The following is a 17,406-nucleotide window of genomic DNA, read 5'->3' on the forward strand; positions in this document are numbered from 1 at the left end:
TAAATAAATAAATAAATACTAATCTTACTTGGCACTGGAGCCATTTCTTGTCTGTCTCCAGTGACATAACTCAGAATCATGACACAATCGGTAACTTTCCCATTTATTTATTTGTATGTGTGTATATATATACATATATATGTGACTGCTTTATATAATGGCCTTTATTTGCACATCATCTTTTAACAATATTTTTAAATTGCTTTTTTTGTTCTGAAAAGTAACTGCTCTGTCCTTCCTGAGGTGTGTGCTTAGCCACGAGGCAATTTGTGCTGATGCTGTGGCAGGAACTGGAACAGTATCAGCTGTCACAGCTTCAGTCCCAGCTCTCAGCCAGTCTGCAAAGTGCGGGTCCTGAGGCCGTTCTTGCCTGGCCATGGCCATGGTATGCTCATAGCCATGGAGCAACACAAAGTTCTGCCACTGTGGCAAAATGGTGCATGAAAATGGTTTGGATCATGAAGTAAGCACAACTCCAAGATGCCCAGCCCATTTTTACCCCTTGTTCATGAGAATTAGTGCTGCAGTGAGGGATTCTGCTCGAGGGAGTCAGAAATGGTGCATGGAAGAGGTTTTAAAGTTTGGAGGCACATCTTGCTACTGTGATGAAAGCCCCTTCTTTGCCCTCTGAGTTTTAAGTACTGCCTTCATGCTGTGGAATACTCAAAAACAGAAAACCAAATTTTCACTCAAAGATATTTTGAGTGAATATCTTCTACTCAGATACGTGCATGTGATCTATTTTTTCTTGCCAACCCAAATCTTGAAAACAGTGCTTTCACAACCTGAAAAGGGTGTTTCCAGTCTGTCTTTGAGCTTTACAGGTTTGAGACCTAAAGCTCTTGTTTGAATTTTCGAATGCTGGAGAATGGCTGAAAACAAAACAAGGCAGGCAGTGCATGGTGATACTAAGCCACCTATATAAAACACAAGTTAAAAAAAGACTGCAAGGAGCAGAAAATATGCATGGAAACAGGTGTACCCCTGGGCAGTGTTGTTAATGATCCTACTGGTACATTAATTATCGTCTCCCTCAGCACAGTATGCTGCATGCAGCCGGGAGCTGGCTCTTTGTGCCACCTGAAATAGAACTGGCGGAGAAACCAGCTGAATCTTGCAGCCTTCTTCTCCCAGGAGGTGTCTGCAGAACTGCAGGTCCCCAGTAACAACCTTCATGTGGTGTGTTTGCAGTCACTGTCCGATCATGATTCGGAGCAGGTCTGTCTTGCATTAGCCGCGCTGACTGCGCTTTGCCTAAGCATCTGCCGGGCTGCTTTTTGCATACAGCAGGCTCAGGTAGTGCTAATGGAGTAGTCATAGCAACACCGTGCTCAGCAGAACCTGCACATCCACCCAAAAATTTGGATATGGGCCAGGACTGCGTGACAAACACGCTCTCCAAGCTGCCACCACTTCCACCTGTACACTGGATCCTGAAGGTACTCCAACAGCACTTCCCCAGTGAGAGACTTCAGGGAAAACTGGACTTAGGGAAAGATAGCAGCAATGCCATATGTTTGTTCAGCCTCAAAAGCTTTTCCCCACACAGGTCTGGCCGGTCCCTTTCCTTTGTGCTCAAGTCCTGAGTTTAGCAACACGTCTGAGTCTACAGCACTTCACGGGTCCAAACAGAGGTAGTCTGGAAACAGGACAGGGCACACATGGAATGTTGGGATGCTGCAGCTTCTCTCTGACATGCCAGCAACAGTGGCAAGCTTTAAACAGAGGCATTTTGTGAACCAAATTTTGCTGCAGGAGCCTAAAGCTTCACCAGCCGTCAGCCACCCAGCTTCCCCGGGCGGGCACCCTGCGTCCTGGGGCAGAGCACGGTGCCCCCCGTGCCTGGGCACAGCACCTCCAGCAAGACAAGGCAAGGCATCACTGCGGGCTGTTAGCTGGGTTTTACACTATCTCATAATGATGAGACTTCAAAGTGACATACTGCTTCTGTTCTCCTGCTGGCAGGTTTTGTCTGTTTTGTCTGTTTTGTCTTCTCAGTTTCTAATAGCACCTTTAAAGGCAATCCAACTCTTGTTGCCGAGATTTAATTAACTGGACAAGAATAACCCTTTTCCCCCAGTGCTTCATATCTCAGGAAAAGATACCGAAGTTTATACTTCTAAAAACTTGCTCTTTCAAATAGGTTTTTACTTGTTGTAAGACCACATATGCCCTCTGCTGTCCCTTCAAACTCTATGAAGCAAAGACATTATCAGAATATTATTGGTATTATTATTACTGATATTAATTTAATAATTATAGGAAAGTTTAAAAAAAGAAGAAATATTCTGAACCAAAGTAGTAGTCTTTTTTTTTTTAAGAAATCAGCCTGAACCAAATCTCAACTTCGTATTTATACCTTGATTTCTGGATATTAGAGAATGTCTCTATTAGAGAAATGTCATTGATGAACCGTGATGTTTAATAGCTCAATTGGAATGAAGGTATCAGACTCTGCTTTTCTTTGCAAATGGTTCCCAGAAGGGCATGCACAGGATGATGCACACAGGTGCAGTACTTCTGTCACATCTCCCTTCAAAGTGGCAGCCCCACCAAACTCTACCTCAGCCCTAGTACAGGAATCATCAAAAGATTCATTATTTTTTTTGATGCAACTCAAGCTACTGCAAAATTACAATCACATTTCAAGAAACAAAGGATCCTTGCTGAGGATTTAAAGTCCCGCTTGTCAGGGAGTACAGAGCCCTGTTTGTAGCCAATGAAAGAACCTCACAGACACTCTGAAGTTTATATCAAGCTTATCTTCCAAATCCAAAGGCCTAAATCTTTGCATTTGCCAAAGCATGCATAGCACAGATCCTTTTCAGACCCCCTGGGTTTGCAGACAGGTGTTGGGTCTTCTTGCACAGGGCTGGCAGCACGGCTGCCTGCCCCAGGAAAGGTATTACATTGCAGGAGGGGTTTCAGGTAGCTCCACCTGTGAGCATGCAAGTGGGGTTTGGGGGCTTGTACTGGGTGCAGAAGAGTACAAGTAAATCTTTTGGGAAAGCTTGGCTGAAGGAATGCTTTTCAGATTTTGAGTTTTCGTGCTTCCTAAGCGTGTTGTCTGATGTGCTTCACATTTCTGGAGAGTCTCCGGAATAAGATCATATATGCAAAAGTATATACCTTTAAAGCTAGGTCTATAACAAAAACCTAGATAAAACTCCAAATATAAAGGACCATACATATTTTCAGAAAGCAAACTGCTTGCTTTTTTTTACATGCTGAATTTCCTTGATGTTTCAGACAGGGCTATTCCTAAGAAACTATTTCTTGATAGCAAGCAAGCCTTTAACAATCCTGGATAAATTTTATATAGTGTTTAATTTACTTGAGTAACACATAATGGAAACAACGTCTTGACTAGAATGCACATTTCCAAATTAATTCCTCCTTTCTGACAACATACACTTTTCTTGACAAAGATAAGTTTCTGAGTGCTATTCAAATTGCTCCCTGCTGTTTGTGCAAATTAGATACGCAGTATTATTTTAATTTTTTAATGACAGCTGAGCAACTATCTGACACACTCATTTTAAATTATAGCCTAGTCCAGATCTCACTGGCTCCTAATAGCTCTCATTTTGGATGGCACCTCTGAAGAGTGTGTGTCCCCATGTAAATGTCACGTAGCAGTGGCCAGCTGAGGTGCTGGAGTGAATATCTCTGCATCAGCCATGGGCAACACGGTGGGCTTTTTCTAACAAAACCTAATTATGACAACTGACAGAGACGACTAAATATGTCAATAATTTTCTGTGGAGGGGTACTAGTTTGGCGCTCGACAGCACAAAAATGGATTGATAAGATGGTGTTTAAACTACTGTGTTTATTTATATGGAGCAAATTGCACCCCCTACCCAAAATCTTGCACACACCCATTTGTTAATTGCTGTGCCTGTCTAGCTTGCTAGTGTGTGATTGTGTGACCACATGCAGTGCCTTCATACAGCTTATTTCTACTTATACGCTAATTAAAATGCCTCCTAAGACACTGTTCTCAGTGCCTATACTGGAAAATGCTCAGCCAAAATTGTCCACGAAGGTGCAATTACCCGTGAGCAGAGCGCCAAAACCTGGAATATTTTTGACTAAAAGGTCAATTAGTGTGACTGGGAGGCAAAGAATGCAGTCAGCCATAGGACGGTCAGAGGGAGCAACCAACTGAATTGAACAGTCAGCTGATTAGGAAACAACTCCTGAGAGCAAGATGAATTTTCACCCTGGAAGTGATGAATGTAGATCCATCTGAAGTGCTCAGGCGAACTGAACGTTCAATCAGCATTCGATTAACCTGAGCTGCCCCTAGGTGAAGGCATATACATAAGATTTAAATATATATGCAATAATCTTATCATGTATGAGTATCCCAAAAGCTGTGCTCTGTATAATAAAATATTAGCGAAATTAGTAAATAATGGTAATAACTCATACATTCAAAATAAAAACGAAATAGCTGTGTATTCAAGCAAAATATTTGTGTATCAAACAGATGACTCCTCTACCTCAACTTGCAAACACAGATTGCATGTGTTTCAAATCTAAATATCAGAGTATTTTATTTTATCTAATAATAAGTCTTAGCATAAAATAAGACTAGACTTTCAGGTTAATTAAAGTTCACTAGAAATGAGCTGTCTGATATCAAACCTATGCCTTTGTAATTAACATTTAGGAGGCAGGGTTAATTATTATTGTCCCCTTCGTTAGTCTGCCATGGAGAACTAAGAAATCAAAAGCTCTGAGTTTGATTCCGAGGTTGCCTCTTGTTAATGCGACAATCACGCTGATCCAAGACTGGTGCTGTGAACTCCCCAGTGCAGGTGTGGAGGAGAAGGGGAAAGGTATGTGGGCTTCAGGATTTCCCTACTCCCCCAGCCCAGCCATTGGTGCCACACCAGCCCCAGAATCTGGGGACAGTTCTTGCATGGGTGGTGGCACTGGAGTGATGGGACAGCCAAAGGTCCTGATCTCTCTGTGGAGGGAGGAGTGGTTGGCTTGACATCCTCAGCAGCTTTTTGTGTGAGTGGCATGGCTCGGGGCGGGGGGCTGCGGTATTACCAACCCTTCGGCTAAGCTGTGGTAGGGGCTTGGGCTAATGTAGATGTCTCTTGCCATTTCCATTCTGGCATTCAGCTGCAGCCAGGGGATGGAGACAGCAGGTTCCCTACCTTCCCCTTCATTCAGACTGAAAAGGTTAACTCTTGTACTGCTAGAATAAATGCTGTGAAGAGAAGCCTGCAACAACAACATCTCACCGTTCCTGAGAATGGTAAGGAGGGTTCTTTCTGGATACCCTAGGTGTTTTGAATGGTGAGTGTGAAAACCAGGGTTATCCTCACTGTAATAACCCATCACCTGCCATTTTCTTTGACCACTCAAGGCTTGGTGGCGGGAGCTGGGCACCCAGATTTCCAGCTCTGCCATTACTTTCCCAAAATGCACAGCAGCCACATGGATGGGGCAGCGCACGCTCTTTTAAATGAATTCCTACACTTCCTCCCTACGGCACTTTTAACCCCAAATAGAAGTGTATATCAAAATAGAAATGTATATCAGCAGTAAAACAAGCAAGTAAGCAGCGCAAGCAGAAGGCTGGCAGGCAGTGGGGCAGGCGGGCTGAAAGCACCTCCAGGGCCCCACAGCAGAGCTGGCCGTCAGCAGGACTTGCTCGTCTGAATGTGAGCAGCCAGTCAGCCCTGGCCCCAAGCCGCTCTGCCAGCAGGGAGAGGAGCTTGGCCGGCAGTGGAGGCAGCGGCAGCTCAGGCGGGCCTTTGCAGACATGCTGTCATTATTTTGCGGAAGGAACGTCAGGAAAAGCTCTGGGGAAGGAAAAACTGTAGACGTGCTCAGGTTTGGCTCTCCTAAAGGCTACCTCAGTTAGCTTCGCTTGGTTTGTCTCTGTGATTCAGAAATGTATGAACAATAGTCTAGATTTATTTTTAAATGAGGTCATAAATGGCATCACTCCAATCAGAGTAAAGGCAAAGCTTTCTTTACTTTAGCTAGATAAATCGTCTTTCCTTGAAGTGGAAATCGTGACTCCTAAGTTTATTTCTTGACCCTGTTTATATGTTAAGAACGATGTGTTTGGCATTTGGGATGTGTCTTTTAGGAAGAATAACTAGTTCTGTTTATAAGCGTATTGTGGCACTGTTGGGTTTTATGTTGCAAAATTTCCTTTGTTAGCTTCTTGACCATGACCAAAGTTATATTATTTTAGCATTGAGTTGGTTGTTCTCTTTTCAAAATATTTACATTGTAAAGCTCATGCTACCAAGTTTAGTGCAGTGTAGCAGTCACAAGTTCACTTCTCCTATACGCTGACTGGGCAGTGATCAGACCACATAGATGTCAGCAGACCTACTCATTTATTGTGGAGGAGGATGAGATCTCCAGGGGCTGTTACAAACAAGTCTGATTTAAGATTTGTTTTCCAGATATGTTTAAACCGCCATGTACTGTGTGTACATAATTAATATGGAGTCTTTTAATCTTTGAAACCATAGTTTATGTTACTGATTTCACAAATTATTTGGGATGTTACTGTGATAAAATTCTGAAGGTGTTTCTCTTGGTAAAAGAAAAATAGTGACACTGGAAATGTGATGCTCAGCACTGGGGCAGTGACCTGTCCTACTTGAGCTAAGAAGTAGCTCGATTCACTTGCAGAGTACAAGAATATTACCTTTATACAGAAACTAAAGAAGGTCAAGATGGTCAATTAGCAAATTATTACGTTGTGTGTATGACATAGTTTACCTGACTCATGCTGTCCTGTGATGAGCATCTCCCGACAGAGTGGTGTAACTCTTGAGTATGAGGAGACACTGCTTCTCTCAGCTTTTTCCTGGCTGAGAGCTGTGAGGTTAGTTTGGTTTGGTCAAATTTGGGATTTTACTGTGTTGTCCTTAAAGTACACGTTATTATTTTCGGAACTTCCTTTCTGTATGTAGGTACAAGAGAACTTCCACTCCCTCTACATCAAGTGATGCACTGAAACATTAGCTCTGTTTATCTTTCCTGCACTGTGATTAACTATAGTGACTATTGATTATAAATGATCTCACCATTACTTAAATGACATATAAAGGTACATGCTTACCTGAGAAACTAACGGCAAATGGCTGACTTTTAAGATTTAATGAATGGAGGACTGCTTCTGAAAGACTACAGTTCATAGAGCCACCTTCCCATCTCACTCATAAATTCAGTGCTATATGTAGCCAAACTTGAAAAACATTTGATCAGTGATCAAAATATGAATGAACTTTTCATTTTTTCAGATCTGAAGTCTGTGTTAAGACTTCATGATGTGACATGAAATGATGTGACACAATCACAAGCTTCAAATCCTTTCCCCCTTTCCTTTCCCCCTGATTTCCTGTGATTGCTTTCTTAGGAAGCACGAGATCCTCTTGCCAAGAAGAAAGCACAGAAGGAGGCTCAGGAGGATTATGTCTTCCTGGAAAGTGAAATTGAGTTACCCAGAAATGTGCCTGTAGGAGAAAACAGGTGAGAGAGCTAACTGAAAAAAATCAGTGACTGTTTTACCTTTATTCCTGATTTGCTGCACATCTGTTTTAAAACTGTTTGAATATGCAGATGTCAGGCCCAGATTTTTTGAGTTTTAAAGTAGGCAAAGAAAGGTCTCCGCCACCACCCCTCACAGCTAATTAGTCCTCTACCTCAGGAAAAAGAATATCAAGTTTGTAAAGGCTCTTTTTAAAGAAGATGACGGAGTATTGCGTTGCCACGTTGGTCAAAAAGCCACTGAAAAGCCACAAAAGACACACTTTTGCCTCCCAAGTTCCTACCAGTTCTCCCTTTCTGGAGAGACCTGTTGTTACTACCATGTCTAACCTCACAGAGCACAGCTTGGTGTTCACATGCTGCTGAATCTTTTGTCCATGCTTATTTCAGAAGTACCCAAGAGCCTACATGGTAGAGCTTGCAGTGGATACCCATTTTTCTCAGGCTTTGAGAAAAGGCCCAAACCAGCCCTTTTTAGCCTCTTTGTTTTCTTCCAAGCCAGCTTCTGGTCCTGTGCATGCTGAATTACCAGAAATCCTTTGTTTGGGAGGCACAGAGACTCACCCAAGGCAAACCAGCCTATATAGGCTTGCTAATGCACGCTCACCCCATCTCTGAGCTTTTCCTGACTCAAATAGACTCTGTAGAGCGGGAACCTTCAGCTGGCACTGCTTAAGTTTATACCCAGCCTCCTAACCCTGGTCCACGTCACTTTATTTTGTTCCCTGAACATTTAATGTTAAAGAGAACTGCTTCCTTCCACAGCAAGACAGGCCACAAGCACCTGCTGGAAGGGCTGTGCCTGGAAAAGGTGGAGGAAAAGCAGTGGTGGGAGAAATCACTGAAATTACCACGCCAATTTGCTTTCTGTATCCACTTAACAAGAACTGTTTGCACTCCAGTTCCAGCTAACAGTCAGTAGCAGAACTGGAGCACGCATTAGTTTCACTGGTGTGGCACTCTTCTTGCTGCTCCCCGTAGTTTGAAACTGCACGTGCTTGAGATCTGCACACTAGAGTGGAGGGGAGGGGGTTCGCTAACCAGCTGTGGTGCCAAACTCCACAAAATTAAAGGTCATATTTCAGTCATTGCCAAAAGGAAGAGATTACTTGAAGGAAAATGTAGGGGCTGCACATAGACTGGTAAACATATCCTGTCTGTACTCTTTTGGTTAGAAAGGCTAGAGGAGCAAGGAACAAGTTTTCAAATCAAGCTTGCTTCACTGATTCGATCTCCCTCTCACAAATGGCATTTTTTACACTGACATAACTTGCTGATTTCAGGCAGCAAAGCCTGGCCTGCTGAATCTTGCTAAGAACTCACTTTTTCACAAACATATTATATATGTATGTATCTGTATATGCACACTGATAATTTCATAAAATACATAGCATAACATAACATAAAACAGAACATATTATAAATATGTAATTTATATAGTATATAAAGCTTATTCTTTTGTGTCTGCTGGAACCACTGACTAGCAGATAAACTTAAGAGCTCCCCTGACATTTTAATCAACACAGGCTTATCCTCTGTTTTTTCTGACTGGTAACTGCAGAGTATTGTGTGCAAAACAAATTCAAGTGGTTTTGATTGTGATGTGTCATCTATAGTACAACTTCTGTCATTAGCTGTCTCCTCTAATGCAGGGAGACTGCAGTCCACTTCTCTGTTTAATCACAACACAGAGTACAGGCATTGAGCTTTGTACTCCAAGCAACAGCAGGGTGGGGTGGACATTTTATCATCCTCTTGTTCTATCCAGGACAAAGAGCACAACAAATTTACCTGTATTTTAGATTTCATGATATATTTTTATGTCTAATGCTCGTGGATAACATCCATTGCAAAATGAAAGTTTTTTAGACTCAGGGATTGCCAGTCTCTGTGCATGTTTTCCATGAGCTGGCACTTAGAAGAGCCTTGATCTGTGTGCAGCTGTGCTCTCACACCTGTGTAAATCTACGAGTCATCTCACTGAAATTATTGCAGTTGCTCTAGACTTGTGCCACCATAGCTGGAAGAAGGAAGTAGTTAAGTTCGTTTTGAAATTCTTCAATGTACAGCAAACTCTCTGCCCTACCAGCCCTCACAGACAGAGGCATATGTACGTAAATGCAGGTGGAGTTCATAAAACAAACTGCCTGACCAAGCATATCCGCCCAGATAAAAGCCAGATGCTTGGGAAGGAAACCCTTTTCCTGCCAATGTGGCCTCAAAGACGGCTTGTGTATGGTCAGCCTCAGCTGTGTTGCCATGACCAAAAATAGTGTTTTGGGGAGTATTTACAGGGATGAATACACACACACACTTTTTTTTTCCTTGGAAGTTTACTACAGATGCTGCTAAGCTTTGAATTTTCTAATTTAAAAAGTCCCACATGTGTCAATGTCATATGAACTGTGATGTTTTTCCTGGTATCCTGTTTCATAGTTGAAGCTTCTGGGGAAGCCCTGAGAGTGTCAGTTGCTGTGTGTGCAGAGGCTGCCTCTGCATTTACAGGCATGCAATTGAAAATATGAAATTAGGCCTCAGAGAAGAGTAACTTTTGCTTGAGCAGCATGCTGTCCTCAGAAGACATGCAGTTCACACCCTTCTTAGGCTCTTGGAAAAGTCCCCACATCCTGTCCCACAAACCTAGACTAGATCAGGGACAACACCACACTTCAACTCCTCCCTTCCCTGAACTGCTCTCACTGTCCTGACTGCAGCAGCATCTCTCAGTGCCACAGTAAGGAGTTCTGCCATATCTTCTGAATTACATAATGAGCCTCATAATTATTTAACTTAAAGGGAAGCACAAAGAATTTCAACTGAAGAACTTAATATGGGGAACTCAGCAATTCCTGTGATATTGTGATGGAAGAGGTTTACAAACTGTGTGGCCCTGTGGCCTAACTGTGCTGGCAACTTATCAGGAGCCTCTGAAACCAGTCTGGTCATCCTTCTAAAGGAACAGCACACACAGGCAGCACATTGAAAAAAAAAAAGTGCAGACAAATCCAAATCCTTTTGTTTGTGCTCCCAGCAGGATGGACATAAGCCAACTTTGATCCAAAACCTTCGGAGCTGTGGTTATGATAAGCAAATTTATTGGTTATGACATGGTGCTGTGCTGACTTGGCAGGGTGGCTTCCAGGAGGGAACTGGCTTAGGTTCATCTAGCCCAAGGAGCAGGCACTACATGCTCAGCTCTTGTCTGCTCCTGCCCATGGTGACATACAGGAGAGAATCAGAGTTATAGATTTCAGCCAAAAGCTGCCACAGCCTTGCAGCTTTGGTAGCCTAAAGGTATGTAAAGATCTCATCACTGATAGGGATTTGCTCGGGTGGCAGGATGTGACAAATAGACAACTCAACATGCAAACACATTAGACAGCATAAGCCTATTGCTCAGAGCTGAAGATAGCTTTGTTGGCTCTATTGTGATGTAGTACTGCTCAGCCAGGACTGTATCTAATTTAAAATGAGGAATAGGTTGGGAGGTTATCGCTCTGGCAATGATATGACTTGTCCCCATATAAGATCATGCTGTCATTTATGTATTTATTTAATAGACAAAGAAGTCAATATATACTTGAAAGATTACTAAAGATTTTTTCTTACAGAACTGAGACAACAGCCTTCCAACTGTCTTCTGAAGTATCAGTTGCAAGCTCAATCACTCCATGCTCCACAGTAGATGTGTCAATGTATTCTTCAGACATGTCCTTTGTGGACTTGTCTCATTCTGCGTCTGTCACAGGGGCCACAGAGTCATCCAGTTCAGCACAATCTTATGGCCTAGCCTACACTTTGCAAAGCAGAATCATAGGTAAGCATCGGAAGGTTTGTCTGCCATGTACAGTTGAAGAGAGTCCATTATATGCACACAGTATGAAAATATAACCCTTTAGCTTGAGAGGAGGCTTTGATGATGCTTCAGTTTATGGAAGAGAGCAGCCAACATCCTACTTCATATCCCACCCTCTAGCTGGGACTGATCATATCTCCAAATATGCAAGTGGGAGGTGGGCACTCAGGCGGTAGAAAGTATTCCAGTTTTATCTGAGCTTGTGTTTCACAATGTTTATGGCTACAATAAGGACCCCACATTTAAAAAGAACCTTACGTTTTCACCCTATATTGCAGTAGGCTTAGCTTTCCTCTGCAGAAAAAACTGTAACTTACTCCAAGCAGTGTGTTGATGCTTAGAGGAGGTTTGTGGAAAGATGTGTGTACATGTTCTTGGAGCAGTGATTGGCCCAGAATAAGCTACTGAACAGTGAGCATCCAGCTCTTCCCTGTTACAGGGATTTTGATTGTTTCCAAATCACAACCAGGGCTGAGAGCAGCCCTGATGCCAGCAGAGGTTCTGTGCCCTCTGCATCCCTCTCCATGTCATTTTCCCCCCAGCACTGCCGCGTGGGACAGAGGGGAGCTAAGTGACACAGGCTGTCTTGCAGCAAGGTGCTGTTAATGGGGCAAAGGCCCTGGCTTTGCATCTGGCCGCAGACTCTTTTTGATTCTCATAGAAAGTCATGGCAAGTCAGAGAAGAAACTGTGCAGTTGGGTGGGAATATGTGTGAGTGCTGCTCTGTGCAAGGGACATTCATGAGAGAAGGGGGACAAACCTCTGTTACATACGTCTGTGGTGAAGCAGAGCATATTTATCCCCAGAGATTTTAAAATGCTCTCTAGTTACTTTGACATAGACCAGAACAATGATGCCAGCAGTAGTAGGGGAGTTGGTCAACATCCTGCAAAAAGGGGGCTGTAACACAGCTCGTGAAATGCAGTTTTGACTAGCATTTCTAGTCAGTGGGCAATTCTGATATTTTGGCATTTGTTTCAGTGATAAACATAGAAACAAACATTTTGGGGGAAACCAAAAGGATTTTTTATTATTGTGATACCTGGTTACTGGTATGTGTGTGTATGCACACATTTTGCTAACATTAATAACTTTGGAATATATGCTACCAATTTCTCCCTCCCAGGTTGGCATGGGGATCCTCCTCAAGGTTGAGGTCTTATGGGTTTCCTGAAAATTGACAGGCAGGCATGAGACTGAAGAAAAGGTTGAGATGTCCTCTCCTTCACATTTATTAGCCATCAGAGAACCCACATGATGCCAGGGCAGGGGGATGGGGAAGGGGAATGAAGAGAAAAAGTCATTAGAAACCAGGCTTCATTAATTCAGCTGCTCAGGGAACAGCATGTTCGGAAAGGTCGAGATGTTTCATTTGACCTAAACAAAATGCTTGGACATTCTTCAGTTGAAATGTTTCATTCCTGCCTATTGAACCAAATCAAAACACTTAGCTTTGGTGAAGCACTGTAATGAAGAGCTTGGGAGGGAGCAGCTGCAGCTCATTCTGGCTGCACTTGTCAGCCCTGTGGTTGGGAGAAGGTGGCATTCCTTTTCAAAAGGTGCAATGCTGATTGTCTCCAAAGTATTGATGAATTATGATGGATTTCACCCCAAATATTAACATACAGTGACAGATCCCAGTTTGAGTCCTGCCTGCTGTCTGAAAGGAGTGCATGTCTCCTGCCATAAGCAGATGTATGGGGGAAAAAAAAAAAAAAAAGGTGTGAAAATGTTTTATTAGCCTGGTCTTCTAGGGAATAGAGGCTAAAGTGACCTTCATCCATGTGTGCATGCGTGTGGGCATTTGTCTGTCCTCCCAGCTGTATCTTAACTTACTGATCCACTTCAAACAAATTTGAGCATGTTATGTGTTAGCGTTCCTTCGGTCCCTCTTGCTGAAGCTCTTATACAAACAATACAGGGTATGTATATGGAAAGTGGTGGCTTCTGTTGTTCCTCCCTTTGCAGCATGAGCTAGCCACCAGGTTCAGATCCTTCCTTCCTATTCTTGTGTGTCAGTGAGCAGTGATGCGTGTTAGGCAGTGGGGTTTGCTGACAGACTCCTTCTCCCTCCACACTATTGCCTGGAAGTTAATTCAACCCCCTCGGTGGAAAACTGGGATTAAAATCCTTACCCTGATTTGGATAGAGTGTGTTTGAATTCAGTGTCTCCTCTCTCTTAGGAGAGCTTTCTAACCACTCCATTGCAAATTCTGGGACATGGATATCCCCTGCTCGGCAATGCAGGCATGACACAGCACAATGGCACAAAAAAAAAAAATAAAAGGAGGAAGAGGTCAGGACTTCACTAGTCTGCAGGACAGAGCTGGTGCCCCAGGGTGAGCTGCTTAGGGCAGCTTGAAGACTGATGGAGCTGGGGTTTCCTGAAGTTCAGGGTGCCACAGGAGAGCAGACTTTGCCCAAGAGAGGCTCTCCTGGAGCCTTCCACTACAGCATTTTTCGCTGCTGAGTGTTTATGGAGCGCTACCACAGTTTATACAGAAGTTTCCAAAAGAGCATAAGCGACTTAGTCATTTGATCCCACTGAATTTCATTGGTGTCAGCCCTGCCCCCAGCTCCCCAAAAGCCCCCTTTTAATGGTGCCACATCCTAGCAACAGCAAAAGCAACTGTCAGTCTGATCTCAGAAACAGACTGGCTTGTTGACACATCAGTGAAAAGCAGCTTCAACACAGTCTGCTGCCCTTGTGGCTGCCAGTTCAGCTACCGCTCTGAATGTTTGATTTAGCAAAGACTCCAGCCCAAAGCAACAAAGCCCAGCATTTCTAGTTCCCAGCTTCAAGAGCTCATTGCCCCTTGTGCTATTTGTCTCCCACTAAATGCCCAAATGCCATACTTTAATGTTTCCTAGTTCGGTTCATCCTCAACCAAAGTCACACTCTGTTAAACTGTATGCCAGCTGTAGCTTTCTCTTTAGACTGCTAATGTTGTAGCATTTCACCTCGTTATTACTCCAGTGCTGTTATGCTTGGCTGCCACTAACTGCTCATTTGCCACAGATAGGTGAACCAGCACCGCTGTCCCAGGGCTGGAGCTGTGCTCCCCTGGGTGTCCCAAAGGAAGGGATTACAAATGGCACTGGAAGAGTGTCTGATGCTGTGCCACTGCCATGCTACGGAGAAATGCAGAGGGAGAAGGGACTACAGCATTTCAAACACCTTGGGTTCTTGTAACACAGAGAAAAACTCATATGGAAAAAAGTAATGATGTCTGTGCAGTTAGAGACAACACTCGCAGTGAGCTGGTGAAGCTGATCTGCATTGCAGGGATGCTGTCTGACCCAGACACTTGGCCAAGCAAACTTGGTTTGTGCCCCAGTCATTTCAGAGCTAAGATGAGCTCAGGGACTGCTCTTCCCCCAACAATCAATGCTATCACTGCCCCACCATATTTTGTTAGCTAGGTTGCCTGCTGGAGTGAGTCTGATATAGTAAGATAAAACCTTGAAGGAAATCTCAAATGCACGGTCAGAGAAACAGGCACTGAAAAGCATTTAGTTTGTTGGGGAGACACTGGTGTGGGATGTGAGAGGAGTTCTCTTGGTAAAGGTTTGTTGTGCATGCTCCCTCTCTGGTTCTCCCTGCCTTTGCCAGGGTGGGGAGTCCCTCATAGTCCCTCTTGGACACTTATATTTGAAAAGAGGAACATAAAGGGGATTAAGGGATGTTATCACTTTCATTTTGTAATTGGAAGGGAGCCTCTATATATTCATTATCCGCTCACAGCTGATGCTTTGCCATCCTGCAGCACTGAAATTGAAGGATGACAATTGTATCACTGATGGCAAAATTTATTGCTTTTTTTGTTACTCAAGGTAATTCCAATGAGGTAATAAATCTACATGTCAGTAACAAAATATTCAGTTTACCAGCTGAGCTCTATTTTATAGCCATATCACACAGTATCACAGTATCACAGATTTCTAGGTTGGAAGAGACCTCAAGATCATCGAGTCCAACCTCCGACCTAACACTAAGTACTCCACTAAACCATATCGCTAAGCTCTACATCTAAACGTCTTTTAAAAACCTCCAGGGATGGTGACTCCACCACCTCCCTGGGCAGCCCATTCCAATGCTTAATAACCCTTTCGGTAAAGAAGTACTTCCTAACATCCAACCTAAAACTCCCCTGTCGCAACTTTCGCCCATTCCCCCTCGTCCTGTCACCAGGCACGTAGGAGAACAGACCAACCCCCACCTCTTTACAGCCTCCTTTAAGGTAACTGTAGAGAGCAATGAGGTCGCCCCTGAGCCTCCTCTTCTCCAGGCTGAACAAGCCCAGCTCCCTCAGCCGCTCCTCGTAAGACTTGTTCTCCAGACCCCTCACCAGCTTGGTCGCCCTTCTCTGGACTCGCTCGAGCATGTCCATGTCCTTCCATAGGTTTAAGGATTTGAAAGGAGTGTTTTCTAAGCACCACTTTGCAATTAGAGGCAAAGGGGAAATAAAATGTTCCATATTTGTTACCAAAAAAAGAGAAGAATTCAGTCTCATAATTTGTTTTTTTTTGTTAATGTTGCATAACACAGTGTCTTTGTCTCTTGCTTGCTCATCAGCTCAGCTCAGAGATGGTACTGAAATACCAGACTGGGAGCCTGCTCCACCAAGAAACCTTAGCCTACCATTGACAGTGTCACGACAGCGCCAGGATTATTTCAGCCCTTTGCCTATTGACTCAGGGAAGATTGCCCAGAACCTCAGATGCATAAAGACTCATGGAAGGACCTGTTCTGCTTATGAGGACTACTACCAGAACTCTGCATCCAGGTACAGGCACAGCTGAGGCCTTTCCTTTGGTTTATTTTTGTAGGGAAGAGATGGTGTTTTGTGCAGTATCTCATTTAGAATGACTGTGAAACGCCAGCAAACCCTTGACAAGAGGCTGAGTACCCTTTAACAAGAGTTATTATCCAGGAGGGTACTGGAGAACCTTAGGGGCTTTGAACTGTAAGGATCATACTTACTGCTTTAGGCACAACTGCCCTCAAATTGGACTTAATCCTCAGAAAAGGATTAATCACACATCATTAACTATATCCCTTTCAATGTTTGCTAACTTATTCTGCCCAGGGCTGCAAAGACACCTTGTGAATGCAGCCCAGAAAAGGAGCAGAAATACTGTATCTCATGGGTGGTTTGGCCTTGTCTTCAACTGATCCCACCCAGTTTTGAATCCAAGAGTAGAACCGATATTGCAGGGGTTTTTAGAGGGTCTCACCTGCATGAAGTTATATGAGGCAGTGACAGGCAGCCAGAGAAATGAACTGGGCTGTATGTAGTTTACATCAACCTAGAAAACCCACTGAAAAATAAAGTATTGTCTCCTGGAGAAGATAGTGATCCCAAAAAGGCATTTGCCATCTTTAACTTGGCTTCATGTATACTACGGGTTGGGAAAGACCTATCAAAACAGATCCTCAGCTGGTTTCAATTATCTTAGATTGTCTCCCTCAGAGAAGTGGCAAAGCTGGTTTCAATTATCTTAGATCTGTCTCCCTCAGAGAAGTGGCAACAACTAACAACTCCAGTTTTAAGGCTAACTCCTATGTAGACACTGTCTCCTACAGACTGTTTCCTGACACGTTGTTCAGTGGATAGGCCTGCACTTGCTTATTGCTAAGTTTGCTTTCACAATACTCAACATCATTTCTCCTTTTCTAATGTTATTTCATTGGTGATAGTTCAGCCACATAAAACCTTTGCCTTTTTGCTATTTTCCACCCATATGCCATACCCATTCTGTTATCACATGACCCCATGATTATCTGTTGAATACAAGCATTTTAGCTCTTTTATTCTTTCCTGAAGTTACCCCCAGTATCCCTCACCATTATACTGTTCTATGATTCCTTCTTAATTAACAGCATTTTTTTGGTCATGAGAAGTTCTAAAATGAACCAAATGCATATTATTTTGGTCTTATTCCAGCCTAAATCTAAAGTTTCTAGCACAGTAATGCTCAAAAACAAGCCAAAGCATCATCGGTGAGTTTGC

General features: G+C 43.4%; 1 protein-coding gene across 2 annotated transcripts in view; it reads left to right on the forward strand.

Moving 5' to 3' along the window:
- The window catches only part of LMNTD1 (lamin tail domain containing 1), a 213,958-nt gene that overhangs the window by 147,705 nt on the left and 48,847 nt on the right, over window positions 1-17,406 (forward strand). For both annotated transcript variants that reach the window (XR_013948842.1, XM_080586096.1), the window contains 3 exons: window positions 7,406-7,518; window positions 11,148-11,353; window positions 15,969-16,179. Coding sequence is in view for 1 of the 2 variants with exons in the window: in XM_080586096.1 (XP_080442222.1) it covers window positions 7,406-7,518; window positions 11,148-11,353; window positions 15,969-16,179 (530 nt within the window). In the remaining variant the exon portion in view is untranslated. The remainder of the gene's footprint in view (window positions 1-7,405; window positions 7,519-11,147; window positions 11,354-15,968; window positions 16,180-17,406) is intronic.

Source organism: Anser brachyrhynchus (genome assembly GCF_964034855.1).
Source record: "Anser brachyrhynchus genome assembly, chromosome: 1".
NCBI lineage: Eukaryota > Metazoa > Chordata > Aves > Anseriformes > Anatidae > Anser > Anser brachyrhynchus.